Here is a 17990-nt window from a genome sequence, read left to right on the forward strand (position 1 = left end):
CGTACTGCTCTGCCTTGTGCAGAGCTGCCGCGCCTTTGCATCTGATTTCTGCATACACACGCGACAGCTTGCCAATCTTCAGCAGAACAACAACCACAAGACGAAAATGTCGGAATACTGGAAATCTACGCCAAAATATTGGTGCAAGCACTGTTCGTGCTACGTGCGCGACACCAAACTCGAAAAAGCAAACCACGAAGCCACTGCAAAGCATCAAGGCGCCTTGAAGCGCTCGCTACGAGATCTACACCGCAACCACGAAAGAGAAGAGCGCGAAAAGGAAAGGGCAAAACAAGAAATTGCCAGGCTCAATGGCGTTGTCGGCGGATCGTCATCGTCTGGTCCTTCGGGATCTACAAACAAGGCTTCAGGGCCGTCAGAGTCCCAGCTGAAGTCCCAGCGAGAGCAGCTGGCGGCCTTGGGGGTTGCAATCCCAACCGATTTCCGACCCGAGATGGCGATTCCCGGCGAATGGACGGTGACCAAAACGACTGTTATTGAAGAAAAAGACGAGGCGGATGCTGAGACAAAGACTGAGGCCAAGGCAACTGGTGTCAGGAAACGCGAGGAGACGGAAGAGCAGAAGGAAGAGGAGGAGGCTATGCGAGGACTTTTAAAGAAGCCAAGGAGATGGGGCCGCGACTCCAAGACCATGCCGGACGACGAAGACGAAGACCTAGATGCGCTGCTGAGTACAACAATGCCACTTAAGACAGAAACAGCCGAGAATAAGAGCGCAGTGAAGAAGGAAGAAGTTGCCGAAGATGACCAATCATCCGAGGCAAGAATACCCAAAGAGGAAAACGTTTCGATCAAAGCAGATCCCGATACTTCAGAGCCATCCATCAAAAGGGAACCTGTGATCAAGCCCGAGGAGTCAGAGGAGCCAAGTGGCATAACGCCGGTGGTCTTCAAGAAGCGCAAACCAAAGGGAATCCGGAGCAAGTGAAGGAACTCGGGGATTAGCCATGTGTCAGATCTGAATCATGTCAATGCTGCAAGCCATACAATGATGCTCTTATCAGTTGCTGCGTCTTGAGATAGCAGCCAACAAACGCATTAGCGGGCGCGGATTGAATTGCCGGCTGATTAATCGCGACAAGTCTTAGTCCTGAGTCCAGGCGAGTTGCAACTCCACAGCGCCTCAACGATCCGGAATACCCCCTCGATACCCAGTTCCGGTTCGGAATTAGGAGATAGGTGGGGTTTATCGGAAGTTATCTTTTCTGTTGACCCAAATCTATGGAAAAACACGAGTTGAAACTATTGCAAAACGGATAGTTCCTAGGCTTTTAAAGTAAGCATTCCGGCAAAGCGGACGGTTCCTAAGATCTTTAAAGTGAGAATTCCGGTGCCGAGCGCAACACCCGCTAGTGAAATCGCTCAGGTTCGCGTATCTTGCCCAAAATAGCCCAGTCTCGGCGCTTCTCAGAGAACAGAGGCTTGCTCCTCTTTTTTCCTGTTTGACAGATTATTTCCTAATTTCGACTCGACGAAACCCGAACCCCGCGAGGATGGAGCTCAAGAATTGCGTCACGGCGAGCGTTGGTCAAGCAATCAGTTGAGCCATTCTCCGCTACCCCACCAGGGCGGTTCAGGAACCTGCAAGACTTCAAATATCTGACAAAGCGCGCTATTTTGTCTTGTCCAACAACTTCATTTCCAGTCAGAATTGTCAAGGATCAAGACTATCAAGATGGCTTCAGGGCATATTGACAAATGCTGCGTTGTCGGCACCCTTCACGAGTGAGTTTTGAATGTTTCCTTTGTAGATTTGATCTCAGATCTCATCTTGCAGCGGTTCGTAGCCCGTCTCCTCTTTTTTTTTCTTGCATTGCCCCGCAGACAGACAGAGAGAGCGCAAGAGAGAGCGCGCAAGAGAGAAAAAGAAAGAGAGAGCGCGCAAGAGAGAAAAAGAAAGAGACGTTGGCAAAGACTCAAGAGCTGAATTACCATCCATGATCAAAAAAAAAAATTTCATGGATAATCATCTGAAGAATGAGAAACTAAACATGAAGAGAATCTCAGACCACTGACCGTCACATAGAGGTGAGACTACCGGCAAGGACATCAAGATCGAAGGCAACATTGACGCCTACTTGGCCACCCCCCTTACGGGCAATGCTCGTGTTGGCCAAGGTATCCTCTTCATTCCCGATGTCATTGGCATCTGGCAGAACAGCAAGCTGCTGGCCGACAACTTTGCCGCTCAGGGCTACACTGTCTTGCTCCCAGACATCTTCAACGGCGATGCCCTCTCACTGAACCGAACTGGCGACTTTGACTTTGCGGCCTGGATCACCAAGGGCTCGACTGGCGACAACCCTCACACTCCCCCTGCCGTCGACCCAATCATCGTCAACGCCATCAAGACGCTCAAGGATCTGGGCATTCACAGAATCGGAGCCGTTGGCTACTGCTTCGGCGCAAAGGTAAGCGACTAGCATCAGCTCACCTCACCTCACCTCACCATTACGCACATCAACTCATCATGATTGGTAGTACGTGGTTCGCCACTACAAGGACGGCATTGACGTCGGCTACGTCGCCCATCCCACCATGGTGGAAGAGGACGAGCTGGCCGCCATCACTGGCCCCCTGTCCATTGCCGCCGCCCAGACAGACCACATCTTCCCTGCCGAGAAGCGCCACAAGTCGGAGGAGATTCTCATCAAGACCGGCCAGCCTTTTCAGATCAACCTGTACTCGGGCGTTGTGCACGGCTTTGCTGTCCGCTGCGATACCAGCGTCAAGATTGAGAAGTGGTCCAAGGAGCAGGCCTTTTTCCAGGCCTTGACTTGGTTCGAAGAGCATCTGTAGGGGTTTATCGTGGTTTGAATGCAAGAAGAAAAGTTATCGAGAAGCACATTACTATGCTGGCGCTCAGTTCAGCTTAGTTTTCGTATATAGAATGAATTCAACTATGCTGGACTGCTCTTTGAACTTTGAGATATTGATTTGGAACCCATATAAATCATTGAAGATACCTAACCCAAGAATCTTATACGCGGGTGCTGGCTGTCCTCCGTAGTAGCCCGTGCTTTAGCGCCTGGAGCTAAGCGGCAGCGCCTGTAGCAGCCCCCACAGCGCCTAGCCGACAAGCCACTTTTGGCCACATGGACCTCAATTCGAGCCACTGATCTTGCGACCATCTTGCATCTATCCATGGCCAGACACTGTCTCTCTCTCTTCACAACTGCAACCGCGCTGTTGTCATGCTCGTTTGGGCACCGACTCGTCTCACCATCAACATAGACGGCAGCAGCATGATCAACTAGAGCATCTTCCGGCATGGCCGTGACCGCAGACCCGATGAGCCCGGCGATGGCCTTTTCGGCGTCGTCGAGGAAGAACTCGTCCAACAGCCTCGCCGGGCATTACGACACAAGGGAGGAGGCGGCGCCAATGGCCTACAACGGGGGCTGGGAGAATGGAAACGGAAATGGGAATGGGCATGGACTTGGGATCGGGTATGAGCATGGCAACGGGCACGAACATGGAAATGGAAGTGGAAATGGACACGCAGATGGGCATCGAAACGGACACCGAAACGGCAGCGCAAATGGCAACGGCAGTCCCAGCCCTGTTATAAACCAGAGATCGAGCTCAAGGCAAAAAGACATCGACATGCAGAGGCAGCGCAGCGGAAGCGGCACCATGAAGAAGGCCCCGAGCCACGACAATGTCCAGAAACTGACGGCAGCCGAGATACAGCAGCTGACCAACGAGCCCAAGTCTCTGCCCGTAGCACCAGCGCCTGCGCCCAGCTTTGTCGACGAGCGCGAGGCGATCCGACAGGCGCTCATGAGACCGCCGGATATGCGTCCAGACGAGGCATTCCGCCAGCTTCACGGCTATACCGCAGTGCCCAGGGAAGCCCGCACGCCCATGCGACGATCCGTGTCCGCTTCGAGGACCGTCTCGACGCCGCCGACGAGCCGAGATGGCCATGTTGTGGTGGTGCAACCTTCCGCGTCCCCTCGACGGTTATCCTTTGCTCAAGGCCTGCAGCTGAATCTCGACGGCGTCAATGGCGGTGCAAACGGCAGCGTGGTATCGCCGCCCATCAAGACCGGACCACCAGCCTTTGCGACGCAACAGCCTGTCCAGCCTCCCAACCCTGGCGTCCGGCCACCGTCTCCGATTCCTCCCATTATTCCTCTCCCTCCAATGTCGATTCCCACCCATCTACAGCTCGAACTCGCCCAGCAACGCCCTAGCCCTCTCTATATACACCAATCTTACACAAACGACGTTCCGTACGAGTCCCACGCCGTCAAGTTCGAGCGTCTCAAGAATGTCCTCTTGATCCCTCCGTTCCTAGAGCGTACGCTCTACTTTGGTGCGCTTGCCTGTCTAGATGCCTGGCTACATACATTCACCATCTTGCCCATCAGGTTCACCATGGCCCTCGCTGTTTTGGTGCGGTGGTGGATCTACGTCATCTTCAAGGAGGTCAAATGGCTGGTTGGCTTCGTCTGGTACGGCCTCGGCCGACTATGGAGACGAGCGCGAGCGGTTCGGGGCCGCAGGATTAGTGATGCCTCCGACAGTGGCCGATCGCGTAGCTGTAGCAGAGCCAGCGAGGTCTCTGTTGATGGCATGTCGCCCAGCATACGGCAACGTCCGAACGGGGTCCGAGCAGATTCGCGAGCCCGCGGCGGCGACACTCCCACGCCCAAGGCCCCGTCGCTTTCGGCCCGTCGTCCGGGGCCAAAGTCCGGCTCGTTCCGCCATCGGCGGACCAAATCGATGCCGTCCAACCTCTCGTCGTTTCACAAGGCCGATCTGCTGCAGGGCGCCGTCATCATATGCAGCTCACTTGTGCTGATGAATCTGGACGCCAGCAGGATGTACCATCTTATCCGCGCACAGTCAGCCATTAAGCTGTACGTCGTGTATAACATCCTAGAAGTTGGAGACAAGCTACTATCGGCCCTGGGTCAGGACATCCTCGAATGTCTGTTCAGCTCCGAGACGCTATCCCGCAACTCGTCGGGTCGGTCCAAGGTCCTCTTGCCCCTGGGAATGTTTGTTCTCGCCCTGATATACTGCGTCCTCCATTCCATCGCCCTGTACTATCAAGTCATCACCCTCAACGTCGCCGTCAACTCTTACTCCAACGCTCTCCTCACTCTCCTCCTGTCCAATCAGTTTGTCGAAATCAAAAGCACCGTCTTCAAACGCTTCGAAAAGGACAGCCTCTTCCAGCTGACCTGCGCCGACATCGTGGAGCGCTTCCAGCTCTGGGTCATGCTCCTCATCATCGGCATGCGCAACATTGTCGAGGTCGGCGGCCTTTCGGTTCCAGGAGCCGGTATGAACGATGCTCCCACCAAAGCAGCGCCCCTCCATTCGCCTAGCATTCTCCCGCATAGCTTCACCGTTTTGCCGTCTTGGGTCATGTCGGGAGAGGTCCTGTCGCCGTTCCTCATTGTTGTGGGCAGCGAGATGCTGGTAGACACCATCAAGCATGCGTATGTGACCAAGTTCAACAACATGAAGCCCAAGTTTTACAGCAGGATCCTCGACATCTTGTGCAAGGATTACTACACCAATGTAAGCCATATACACCATCTTGCCTATTATATACCACAAAAAGCTAACACTCTCCAAGGCCTTTACAGCTCCATCCCTCACCAGGCGTCTCGGCCTCGCCGTCATCCCCCTATCCTGCCTCTTCATCCGCGCCTCCATCCAGACATACCACATGCTCCTCTCCGCCCACATCCCCATGCCCCTCCCCATATCCACGCAGACTTCTCTCACGGAAGCCTCCGCGACGCCCTCGTCGCCCGCCATGATCGCCGCCCTCAACCGCTTCGACTCCCTCCTTCGTGACTCCCTCGGCCGCGCTACCTACGGCTATCCGTTTGACCACCCGCTCAACTCTCGCCCTTGGTACATATGGACCTCTGACGACGTCATCGCCGCCGTTACCATGGTCGTTGTCTTCTTCATCATCTTTCTTGTCCTGCTTATACTTAAGCTTCTGCTGGGTATGGTTCTTCTCAAGTACGCGCGTAATCGCTACGCAAAGATGAAGCATAAAGAAGCCCTCGTCGCAGCAGGCAAGGCGGAAATAGACAACTACAAAGCTAATGGCGTTCGCGTCGGTGGTTTCGGCGAGGTCGAGGTCACGGAGGACAAGAGGCGCTGGATCAACGCCGATGTCAACGAGGGCTTGAAGAAGAGGAAGAAGGGGGATGATAAGAAGGCTGCTGCTCCGGAGGGGGATTATCAGGGTGTGTTTCGATATGACATGGTTGAGAAGAGGATTTGGTAAAAGGGGTGTAACAGTTTTACTTTTCTTTTCTCATTATCGGTTTGGTTTGCTATGGTTTCGTTTTTAGGGGGTAAAAACTTCATGGGTTGGTGTAACGCTTTCAACTTATCCATCCATATTTGCATCGTCATCAGCATTTAGTACATAGGCATAGCATTGAACATACATATTATCTTCACATGACAAAGACCATTAAGCAAGCATGTTTCCAAGAGTGATATTCATCATCGTATTGTCATTTTGGATTTTCGACTTTCGTTTTCTACTCATCTTGTAGCTCACCAGAACCAATTTGTGCTATCCCATCAAAACCAGCCTCCCAAAAAGTTCAACATATATATATATATTCTATGCTGTCCGAGTCAACCCTCAAGCCAACCCTTCTATTAAACGCTTCCCAATTTTGTTGTTGTTGTTGTTTCCCTAGTATACCCTCCTTCATCCCATCAACATATTTTTGTGTGTAACTCATCAAAAGGGGTATAGGTCATGTCTTCATGTCTTCATCGTCCAAATCGCCATTTGCTTTTTCCGCATTCTTTTTTTCATTTCTCTCATCCACATTGCATGGCCATCACTACTCATGCTCTACTGAGATGCACTGGCCAGCTGCAGCAGGTTGGGGTTGTTGGCAAACAGCTCCGGCTTAGCTCCGTACAGAGCCTGCACGGTTCGGCTGAGGAGCTGGCGAGTCTCAGGCTCGAGCTGGTCCTCAGGGGGTGAGAGGACCTTCTCGAAGATGCCAATCAGCTGAGGAGTCAGCTGCTGGACGGTCTCGTTGGACTGGTCGTAGAGAGCGTGGATGGCCTGGTAGATGGGCTCGTTCTCCTCGTACTCCTCCTGGAGAGGCAGGATGTTGACAATCGCAGGGAGAGCCTGGGCAACAAAGCCAGCGTCGGCATGCTTGATCATCATGCGAGAGAGAGCACCGGCGACGTTGTCGGTGATGCGCATCTCCTGGATGGCCAGCATGGGCTCAAGCTTCTCCCAAAGCTGGGGGTAGATGGGGATAGTCTTGGCGGTGTCGGTGGAGTGGAAGACCAACAGACCAACAGCGTAGGCGGCGTTGGACTTGGTCAGGGCATCAGGGTCCGAGAGACGGCGCATGAGGGCCTGTCCAATAGACTCGGTGTAGGGGGTGACGGCCTGGCCAGTGTACTTGATGATCTCAGCAATGGTGCCGATGGCAGTGGAGCGCTGGAGATCCTCAGTTGAGCTGGCCATCTTGAAAATTGCCTTCTCAAAGATCTGCCACAGCTCGCCAAAGTCAGGGCCCAGAGAAGCAGCAAGACCAACAATGACATCAAGAGCAGTGTCAATGGCCAGCCAGTCGTACTCGGAAGATCCGGCATCCTCAACCTCCTGCTCCTCGTCCTCGTCGCCGAGATCCAGCTGGCAAGGGTGAGAGCGGGTGATGAGAAGAGTGACGACTGAGACAACCTCCTGCAGCATACCGTCCTTGGAAGCAAGGACAGCAGGACCGCAGGCCTTGAGGGTGGCAGCAACGTTGCGGCTGATGTCAGTAACAACAGACCTAGTTTGCTTCGGTTAGCAAAGACACTCGAATTTCAAGATTTAGAAATAATAGTGTGATAGAATAGGAGCAAGATCAGAAGTAGATTACACGCGTTCTCAGCAATTGCATTTTGCATCTGAGTGAGCTGGGTATAACGCAATGTTGTCATCATGCAAATGGTGGGGTGATAAAAAATAGAAATAAGGCAGAGGGAAACATACCGGTCGCTGTCATTGGCCCAGATGGTCATGGTAGACTCGTGGAGAGTCTGGCCAATCTTGACAATGGACTCAGGGGGGGTAGGCTTGGGGGGAATGCCAGGCTGCCACTTGGAACCAGAGCCCTCTTCCCAAACCTGGAAGACGCGGGCATAGATTCGCCAGAGAGTAGAAATGGCAGTCTTACGGCAGCCCTCGTAGTCGTGGTCGGTGAAGGGAACAACCTTCTCGATAGTCTTCTCGACGTAAGTCTCGAGGTTGCTCATGTTGCAAGAGTTGGAGATGACGTCTCCGAGAACGTCAAGGGCAATCTCCTGCTCCATGGCAACAGCGGTGGTGCCACCAGCGAGGTCTGCGAGATCCTCAATGTCATCCCACTCGTCCTCGCCGCCACTAGCAATGGCAAGGTCCTCCTCGCTGTGAGCCTTGACCTTGATGCGCTTTCCTCCCACAATGAGGTGGCCATCCTCGAGCTGGCTGGCGTCGAGGCCAGGGATATCCAGCTCTTCGTCCTCCAGCTCCAGGGAGGAAAAGATGCCCTTGAAGACACCCTCAAGGAAGTGGTCAAACTGCTCGTGGTAGACCTTGGACAGGTTAGACCAGAGGATAAAGCTGGTCTCCTTGAGTCTGGGGTTGTCGAGGCTAAGAGCCTCCTCGCTGGCCTTCATGAGGTCCATGACGTAGGGCTGGAAGGCCTCGGGGCCAACAGCCAGGGCAATACGGCCCAAGCTGTCGCAGGTGGAGCTTCGGAGGTTCATGGCATCCTCGCTGTCCTTGATCATGACAAAGTTGCCAAGAGACTTCATGACGTTCTCAAAGTAGGGCTGGAAGTCCTTCTCCATGGAAGCGGCAATGGCACCGAGAGCAGAGGCGGCGGCAGCCTTGACGCCAAAGTCCTCGTGGTCAAGCAGCTTGACCATGGGGCCAATCAGGGTAGGGCCGTACTGAGCCATGATCTTGGTGTCGATGCCGTCGCCAAAGGTGTCGAGGGCACCACAGGCGCATCGGATGATGCTGATGTTGGTCTTGTCGGAAGGACCCTGAGAAGCAGACTCCAGGTTCTTCAGGACAGCCTCAATGATCTGCTGGTGGTGGGAAATCATCTCATCGGCCATCTCCTCAGCAAGGTGGATGAGGCCAACGAGAGCGGCGTGTCTGACCTTGAGCTCGGAGTCGAGCAGCAGGTTGATGATGGTGGGGAGGAGAGGCTGGAGCTGGGTGGAGATGAAGTCAGGAGCACCCTCTGCAGCGTTGCCGAGGGCCAGCATGGCAGCCATACGGAAGCGCGGGTCCTGGTTGGTGGCGAAGAGAGGGAACTGCTCAAGGAGAGGCACAATAACCTGGCGAGGAGGGAGCTCGTTGGCCAGCTGGTCAATCAGGCTGATGGCGACTCTGGCAGGAGACATGTCCTCCTCATCCTCGGAGTCCAGGTCAATGACGATGTGCATAGCCTTGATCATGAGCTCAGCGCCAACATCCTTCATGGCTTGAATTTTCATGCGACGGTAAGACACGACCTGGATGAGGAAGCCAAGGGCTTGGGAACGAGGATCGTCCTCGGCGTTGGTGTTGCCGGCCAGTTCAATCATGAACATGAGCAGGTCGCGCAGGTGGAGGGAGAGGAGGGCAGAGTCGTAGGCAATAAAAGAGTGGAAGACGTCAAAGACGGTGCCGTAGCTCTCCTCGTCGCCAGCCTCGACGGTAGCCTTGAGGATGTTGACCAGGCTAGGGACAAAGCCCTGCATGATCTTGAGGGCATTAGGGTCCTCCTCGGGGTCGATGAGCATGAGGATGGCGCCAATGGCGCGAACAATGTTCATGCGGACCTCCTTGCTCTCATCGTTGATGCGAGACTGGAACAACTGGAGCAGCTGATCAGTGTGGTCACCAAAGTGAGTAGGCTCATCCTCCAGCATAGCATAGAGAACGAAAGAGCCGACCTCACGGTGGACGACGTTATCGCTGGTGTTGAGAGGCAGGAGCTGCTTCAGGAAGTCCTCGCCATCGCCTGCCTCCATATCCTCGCCCACGATGCCAGCAACCAGGCGCGCCAGAGAGTGGCGGTTGGGAGCGGATGTCTCCTTCAGAGTACCCTCGAGAAGATGGGCGCGGACGAGAGGCTTCTGGTCCTGGGAAGTGGAAGACCAGAACTTGGAGACGAGGCGCAGAGCCTGGACGGAGGCCAGCTGTCGCACAGCATTCTCTGCGTGTGTAAGAGCGATCTCGATCAGAAGAAGAAGAGACTCGGGCTTGGAGTAGTAGTTCTTCTGGAGGTCGGCTGTGACGGCCTTGACCTGTTCCGTGTTGGCTGCGTAGGACAAGATGTCAGTAAAGGGTTTCCTTGGGTAGAATAGAGTAGAATAGAATCTCCATCCTCGTTTGCAAGTCTCATCTCTTCCACCGGTGTGCGCGTCCACGAGCAGAAGAGATCAAACTCCCGCGACGAGCAGGGAAAAAAGATGCGCAGAGATAAGAAAAGCGAGGCAAAGCAACTTACGAACTTGGCTGGCCTGCAGCAACTGGGTGAGCTTTTCCTTGTCCATCTTGACTATTCGCTTGGAAGCACCGCGACCAAGAGAAATGCAAAAGATGAAGAAAAAGAAGAAAAAGAAAAAAAAAAGTCCTGTGGACGAGGTGCGAAAAAAAAGATTTTATTTATTTTCGCCTAGAGGGGAAAAAAAAAATTAATATCCAGACTCCAACCAAGCAGGGACTTTTTTCCTGCCCCGCTTGGCCGAGGGGTCGAGTCCCCAGTTTCAAAATTGCGACCAGGCCAAGGCCAGGCGGCAGCGACATTTTCACAGCCGTGAATGGCCAGTTCAAGAGCTATTGCGCCGAATTATAGCCGCCGTTATCTGGGGGTTTGAAGCTGTTTGTTCTGTTGATGGAGATTTTGATGCTAAATAAGCGCTAGCTGTCTAGGTGTGTTTGACCTATTGAAGCTCGAGGAATGCAGCAGAGAGAATTCAAGGTGAGAGAGCGTGAGATAAGAGACGAAAGCCAAAAACTCCCAAACCGTGGTGAATCAGAAAAAGTGAAAAAAAAAGGACAAGAGAATGGAGAGCAAGCATGTCAGATTCCTGCAAGCTCATGCCAAATGATATCATCAGATTCCCCAAATCAAATTCACACCGAAAGACAAACCTCGTAGCCAACCGCAAGCTTGGTACAATCCAGCCCCGAATTCATCGCCACAATATCATCAACACTGATACCCTCCGCCTGAGCCAAGTCCCAGCACGAATCGCCCACCGCAGCCGTGACGCTGCGCCCGGGACACTTGACGACAACCTCCAGCGGCTCCTCCGGCGCCCGGCGGCCGATGAACCAGAAGAGCACCAGCAGCGACAGCCCGACCAGGACGCCAAAGTTGAGCAGCGGCATCATGTCGTGCCGCCACGACGTCTTGGGCATCGGCTTCGGCGTCTGCGACTCGAGGAACGGCTCCGAGTCGCTCGCATCGTCGTCGGCGGCTGGTGGCCCGGAGACTCGCGTCAGGCGTCCGTACTGGTTGCCCGGTGCGGATACCCAGAGGCTGCCGTCTACATCGCTGAAAGTGTAGACTTGAGTGTCGGCATCGTAGCCAACGCGGGTCATGCCCCCGGGGAGACGCTCTTCGTCGGAGTCGTAGTGGGAAAATCGAGACATGTTGTTCTGCTTTGCCAGCGACGTAACAGATGTAGTCGTAGGAATTGCAGGCCAGAAATGGCTGTCGTAAATACTAAAACAGGGGAGTGTTGAGTTTTATTAATAAGGCAACGGATATGTAGATGTTCTGATTCAATTCAAGTGCAAAACAAGTCGCGAATGCACAAGAGCTGTGTTCTACTCATGATGATGAAAGGAACAAGATCCGCATCGGCTCCCTCGGCCAGACCAGGAGCAATTTGAAGCAAGCACGCGAGGCGAAGCACACGACCAAGGCACAGCCCGAAACCGAATCCGTGTCAGCGACATGAAGCGCTCCAAAGAGCACGAGACTGTCTGTACCTTCTGTTAGCGAATTTGCTGCACAAAGACGTTATAACGCTATCAGCAGTGACCCGCCACCACGTAACTTTCCTGCAGGGATCTGTGAGGTGATGTAAGAGTGAGCAGGTACTCGCATGTATCTTGGTGGTAAATTGGGCACCAGAAATCTACCTACCTGAATGTTGAAAAAGAAGGATATAATGACGATAGAAGAGAGACTGTATATATCAAGCTATGAAACAATAATTCTCGGCTTCCTTTTTTTCTATAATAATAATTTTTGGTATTGCCATTGACAAAATACCATGAGATATACGGAGTACTTGGAGGGCGCTCGCATGTCACTTACAACAACCCTCGCGAGTGCAGGGTAGGGGTCTCTGTATCTCTCATCATTTTCGACATATCGACGATTATTACAGCCATTATAGATCCCTAATAAACAAGACGATAATTATAGGGTAATTTCAAGAACTTAGTATTGACTAGACACTTGAATATGATCTCTGTTGAAGATGAAGTAGAACTTGTTGTGGGCTAAGCATTTCAATGTGATCATTATTGAATTACACGTGCAAAGAAGCAAATCACCCTGAGATATCGAAATATCATCTCTCATCATTATCTGCAAACAACGCTAAGCTGTCAATAAAAGCATACTATAGTATCCTCATCAGGACACCCAACTACAAATATTCCATCCCGTCTTGACAACTGCTATGCACTCAGTCATCTCCCCAGTACAATCCCCCATGCTCCTCCTCCATATGATCATAAATCTTATCTTCATCACTCTTCTTCCCACACGCATAACACCAATGCGTCCCACAAGGACAAGTAATATGATCACACCCATACGTCTTCTCCGTTGCAACTCCACACTCAGGACATTTCCGAATATGCTTCTGCCCCCCTACCAAATACGGCGTGCACTCTTCACATATCCAATCAGCCACTTCAGCCGGCGCCCCTGCCGCACAAACTCGCTCGACGTACTTTCTCGCGAAGCCGCATTCCTTGCACCATGCGTAGATCCAAGAACCGCTCTCTTCGAGCGCAGCGCGGAGCTGGCCGACCTGGTGCAGGCGGAACTTGTTGATGGCCTTGGGAGCTGGTCGGCGGCGGCAAAAGGGGCAGTTGAGGGCGGGAATGTTGAGGATGCGGCCTGGGGCGTTGATGCCGTACCAGCTATCACGACAGTTGCTGCAGATGACCTGATGGCAACCGGAACGCCCGCACGCAGGGAGAGCGTCGTTCTTCCGAATGCTCGAGAAACACAAGCTACAAGTAGCAGACTCGGTTCGCCGGGAGCGTACCCAGTGCAACAGAGACGCCCTGAGCTCATCTGGATTGCGCACAAGCTTCCCACGGATGGTGAAGCTGCTCTCGGCAGTAGCTGGAAGAATCTCCACCTTGGTGTCCATATCAGCGAGATTGCAGTTCGAGGCCGTATAAAAGACCGTCCTGCCGTTAAAGGGCTGCTGGATAGTCTTATCCTCATTCTTCAAAAGCCAATCCCAGTTGTTCTCGCTGCTCAGCTTTCGTGCCGTGGTCTCTTCCCCGACAATAGTCTTCTTGCCGGCAGTACACGCGGGACACCGATATTTGGATAAGTCGAGGCCATCAGGCCGGTACTCTTCTGGCCAGATAATTCGGCCCAGACACGTGGAACACTCGACTGTAGGTGCCTTTCCCACATCCCTCCGGTAACTATTCTCGGCATTCTTGGAGCTTCGGTTGGTGTGTCGACAAAAGAAGCACTTGGGGCGCACCCGAAGATCATTAGGGTTGTAGACTACATACTGAGCTCTGCACGAAGTCTGTCCGCATTCGACCCAGTACGCTTCCGATGACTCTGTCTGATCAGTAGAGACGTTGGTCTTGAGGCGTTCCTCGTGTTCTGGTACTGTGCTGCACGCTGAACACGAGCAGTCACTGCCCTCGATATCACACATGCCACATACGCCTCCATGGGCCATGATGGTAACGGATCGCGGAAGCTGGCACTTTTTGCATATGACGAGTGGGCCCAGGGCTACCTTTGTCTTCTCTGGAGTCCAGGTAATCTGTGCCTCAAGGGCAGTATCGAGGTTCAGCTCAAGCATCTTGTAATCCACGAGTGCCCTGAAGGTATCTCGATCTTTGATGGAGAGTATTCGAGCCTCGTCAGAAGGGCGGACAGTCACGCCATCGACAATCCTCTTCTCGTAGTCCTTATCAGCATCTAGCAAGAGGTTGAGGCAACCCATGTTCCACGTTTCCGGGATATCCAGCGTATTCCAGTTTCCACTGAATGCCAGCAACTCCCTGTCTGCTGCCTCTCGCAGGGGAGCGATGCCCATGCGAAGGGCGAGCGCGGCCAACAGGCAGGCGGGACGGGCCCCCAGCTTTGTTCCCGGGAGGACGGCATGCAAGAGTATTTTCCAGAACTCACGGTTGTATTCCGTCTTTGCCAGGGCGAGAGGCACGCAAGACACAGCGCTCTTGGGATCCATGGTCTGGATGTGATGGGGAAGCTCATCCTTGGTACCAACAAATGTCAGGCGGGTCAAGACCTTGCCCAGACGCCGAAGAATCTTGTAGTCACACGATCTTCCAATCTCAAGCAACTCGGACCGAGTAAAGTCCTGCAACCGCCGCTTCTCGCCCTCAGTATCCTCCACAAATCCAAAGTCTGCCGTGGGATCCAGGAATAGCATCGGGAAGCGATCTTCAGGGGCCACGGCCTCGATCAGTGCGTTGATCTCATCAGCATAGTTGTACGACTCAGCAAGCCACGCCTTCATCCGTGCCTTTTCATCAGGGTCCGAGATTCTGTCCACGTGAAGGCCAAAGAGTGGAATGAGCTCATCCCGCGCAGGGTTGAGCCGATCATTACAGACCACCCGCCACAGACTTCCAAATATGGGATTCAATGAGATGGCCGACACGTTGCTCTCAATGATGGTTCTGAGCTGCCGAATGGCCATTTCCTTGTAGTTCGCATCATTGGTGTACCTTTCAGCGAAGCTCTCGACCTTGGGACCGCGGGTCTTGATGAGGCCTGGCACAACACCAAGGGTGACAGGCTGGGTCTCAGTATTGTCGCTGCATATGCGTATAGCCGGGGTTCGTCCATAATTGCCCTTGGCAACGTACTTCTCCATGAGCTTATCCTCTTCATTGGTGGCTGTTAGGATATCCGTGGTCGACTTGTATTTTGTCAAGTACCCAAGCTGCGTGTTAGAGTCGGCGACTGCTTTTCCAAGTCTCATCCAGGTAAGTAAAACACCAATCGTCAACTGGGAGATTTTGTCGGACTTCATGTGCTCAATCTCAAACAAATGGCCCCCGGTGACTGTGGATAGATACAGGTAGGGCGAGAGTGCGTTGACGCTAATCTGCTGGATCATGCTAAACACGACAGCCTTCTTTGGTCCAGACCGAAGTGTCTTGGCTGCTGACGTCCAGTCTATGAATAGCTTTCCATCGTCCCCCCACAGCTTCGAGTTTGCAAGTGCCGTGCGCTCCATGTTAAAGTTGTCCCTGTCAGATATCTCCTTGAAATGAGGAGGAGCATCCGCGTACAGCAAGATGATTGTCGTTGCCTCTGATCTCATGACGCTGTGTGCCTTTGCGAGACCTGTCTTTGTAGCCTCTGGCCAATCACCGCCGCCATAGGGTTCCATCTTGCGAGCCATTTCAAGTACAACTTCCTGCGATACAACATCTTCTCCCTGGACCTTTCCCGCGGGCGAGCACCAGCCCGACCACGCGGTAAGCTTGTCCTTACCGTCACAGTAGTCGCGGTAGGCGAGGACGCCTATTCTCTCAAAGCATCCTGTCAGTGCTGATATGCTGATAACTTCTGGAAGAGACTTGTTGAGGGCATCGATAAAGGTGCTCATGGACGAGGTGGCATCCATTAGCAATAGGAGGTCAAAGGGGCCCTTGGGCGCATCCTTTGATGTTGATGCTGATGCTGATGACATCTTGGCGAATCTGGTCCTTCTGAGTCCAAGTCACAAGGAAAATGACCTTGAAGTTGGAACGAGAAGAGAGCTGGTTTAGATGATTCATTGTGTGTGAACACGGCATATATATACATGTATATATGCCGTTATGAGTAAACAAATAAAAGCTTATTTGCCAGAGGCGAGCCTCCCGGCAGGCGCTCCGGTTGAGTCACACCGTTCCGAACAAAGGCCATTGGGTAGATTTGGCCGTTGAGTCAGTGCCGAACTTGCTTATGGGGAAGAGCACGGGGAAGAAAGAGAGTAATCCAAAATGGTCGAAATTGAAGTTGAGGCTGCCTTGAGTGTTGCCTGAGGCGGTGCTTTGCTTCAGCCCCTAAGCTAGTGGTACGATGAGTTAGGTCAGCCGCTATAGCAGGGATGACTGGTGTTGAAATGAACAGTATTCTGTCAGCTGAAAAGAGAATGCTATACAGTGCAATATATTCATTGAATTGTCTATTGACATTTATGTGGCTATGAACTTTTATTGATTCTCAGACTGCGGCGAACCAAGCATCATTTACGGTGGTGCAGCAAGGGATTTCCTGGTTACCATATAAGGAAATCCCCGAGCTGTGATAGGTGCATTAGCCATCATCCAATGACAAGGGCACTCTCCAACAATACAATACGAAATGAGCAGCGATCCTACGAAATTCAATGGTGACTCATGATATTAAATAATAAAGAAGTCCCTACATCGGACCTCCCAAACAAAAGGCCCGCTTAGAACCATCCGTATCGAGCACTCTCATAACCCTCATCCCCAAGTCTAATTCTGCTTCAGACGAGCCTGAGTGATCGTCCTCTTCAAGCTGGCAATTCCAAAAAAGACGCCCATAGCCCACTCAGAAACCCAAGCTGGCACCATCGAAAGCAGCCAAACCTGCGTCGAGAATCCTCCGGCCCAGAACCAATCCGGCGAGCCCCCAATCAACCCCCCAAGATAACCCTCTCCCTTGAGCGCCGAAGCCACGAGCTTCCTCGCAAACACTTCAGTCGGCACCGTGGCGTTGTTCTGGCTAAAGACCAGGCGGCGCTGGAAGAAGTCGTTGATGGGCATGTAGAGCGACGTGCTGGGCAGCGCGCGGTGCTGGTGGCTGGCGATCTGGGACCGCACGGTGCCGGCCATGGCGACCATGACGCGGACGTTGAAGGGCTTGAGCTCCAGGCGGAGCACACGCGAGTAGCTGTTGATGGCGCCCTTAGTAGAGGCGTAGACGGAGCCGAAGATGTAAGGACTGATGGAGCTGATGGAGGAGACGTTGACGACGAGGCCTCGCGCGGCGATGAGGAGCTCGGCGAATTCCTTGGTCGTGAACATGGGGCCAAAGACGTTGGTCTCATACGTCTGCCGGACATCGTCTATCTCAATGTCCAGAGCTGGGATGGTGTGAGTCCGCCCGCTACCAAGTACGTTGTCAGTGATTGCGAATAACATAAGAGACGGCGTGTACATCAACGCTCAGAAGAACAGCAAGGCTGCTTACGCATTGTTGACAAGAACATCAAGCTTGCCGCCGGTGATGTTGGCAACCTCGGCCTTGCAAGCCCTGATGCTGTCGCCGTTGGTGACGTCCAGCTGGACGGCGCTCATGCCCATGGCCGCCAAATCCTTGAGCACATCGGGATTACGTGCTGTAGCAATGACATGACAACCTATAAGTTCCCCAAAGCATCCTCAAAGTCAGCAATTTGGAAAAGCACATGTTGAGATATAAATGCGGTTGACGAACCTTTGCGATGGAACTCCAAGGCTAGAGCATGGCCAATGCCTCCGGGCGTACATCTATAATCATGTCAATGCCTATTAGAGACGCCCAAACACGCAAGAAGTAAATGAAATAGATAAAATCAGCTGTAATTAAGATGCATACCCCGTAATGAGGACGGATTTCTTTTCTGAAGCCATCTCTGATGCTCGAATGCTGGAACGGAGACGGAGCAGAAAAAAGCTCCAGATGCGGGGGGAGAGGAATTGGGCTTGAAGCTCTGGAGTTGTT

At 53.0% G+C, this 17990-nt stretch overlaps 7 protein-coding genes across 7 annotated transcripts; 3 read left to right on the plus strand and 4 right to left on the minus strand.

Annotated features, from left to right (window-relative positions):
* Nucleotides 1-454: 454 nt before the first annotated feature.
* On the plus strand, nt 455-949 carry T069G_09137 (uncharacterized protein; the record flags this gene model as incomplete). The annotated part of the gene is made up of 1 exon (XM_056176347.1): nt 455-949. The coding sequence occupies one exon, from the start codon at nt 455-457 to the stop codon at nt 947-949; it is 495 nt and encodes a 164-aa protein (XP_056024825.1).
* Nucleotides 950-1696: 747 nt separating this feature from the next.
* Nucleotides 1697-2820, plus strand: T069G_09138 (dienelactone hydrolase family domain-containing protein; the record flags this gene model as incomplete). Its single annotated transcript, XM_056176348.1, has 3 exons — nt 1697-1746; nt 2048-2432; nt 2503-2820. The coding sequence occupies 3 exons, from the start codon at nt 1697-1699 to the stop codon at nt 2818-2820; spliced, it is 753 nt and encodes a 250-aa protein (XP_056024826.1).
* A 471-nt stretch (nt 2821-3291) lies between these two features.
* T069G_09139 (eukaryotic membrane protein family domain-containing protein) lies at nt 3292-6286 on the plus strand (the record flags this gene model as incomplete). The annotated part of the gene is made up of 2 exons (XM_056176349.1): nt 3292-5559; nt 5618-6286. 2 exons carry the CDS (start codon nt 3292-3294, stop codon nt 6284-6286), a joined length of 2937 nt encoding a protein of 978 aa, XP_056024827.1.
* A 588-nt stretch (nt 6287-6874) lies between these two features.
* Nucleotides 6875-10563, minus strand: T069G_09140 (HEAT-like repeat domain-containing protein; the record flags this gene model as incomplete). Its single annotated transcript, XM_056176350.1, has 3 exons — nt 6875-7820; nt 8024-10328; nt 10518-10563. The coding sequence occupies 3 exons, from the start codon at nt 10561-10563 to the stop codon at nt 6875-6877; spliced, it is 3297 nt and encodes a 1098-aa protein (XP_056024828.1).
* Nucleotides 10564-11146: 583 nt separating this feature from the next.
* T069G_09141 (lysM domain-containing protein) lies at nt 11147-11668 on the minus strand (the record flags this gene model as incomplete). The annotated part of the gene is made up of 1 exon (XM_056176351.1): nt 11147-11668. The coding sequence occupies one exon, from the start codon at nt 11666-11668 to the stop codon at nt 11147-11149; it is 522 nt and encodes a 173-aa protein (XP_056024829.1).
* A 1049-nt stretch (nt 11669-12717) lies between these two features.
* On the minus strand, nt 12718-15963 carry T069G_09142 (uncharacterized protein; the record flags this gene model as incomplete). The annotated part of the gene is made up of 1 exon (XM_056176352.1): nt 12718-15963. One exon carries the CDS (start codon nt 15961-15963, stop codon nt 12718-12720), a length of 3246 nt encoding a protein of 1081 aa, XP_056024830.1.
* A 796-nt stretch (nt 15964-16759) lies between these two features.
* Nucleotides 16760-17899, minus strand: T069G_09143 (short chain dehydrogenase domain-containing protein; the record flags this gene model as incomplete). Its single annotated transcript, XM_056176353.1, has 4 exons — nt 16760-17393; nt 17478-17646; nt 17724-17776; nt 17865-17899. The coding sequence occupies 4 exons, from the start codon at nt 17897-17899 to the stop codon at nt 16760-16762; spliced, it is 891 nt and encodes a 296-aa protein (XP_056024831.1).
* Nucleotides 17900-17990: the final 91 nt, after the last annotated feature.

Source organism: Trichoderma breve, chromosome 6, assembly GCF_028502605.1.
Source record: "Trichoderma breve strain T069 chromosome 6, whole genome shotgun sequence".
Taxonomy (NCBI): Eukaryota; Fungi; Ascomycota; class Sordariomycetes; order Hypocreales; family Hypocreaceae; genus Trichoderma; species Trichoderma breve.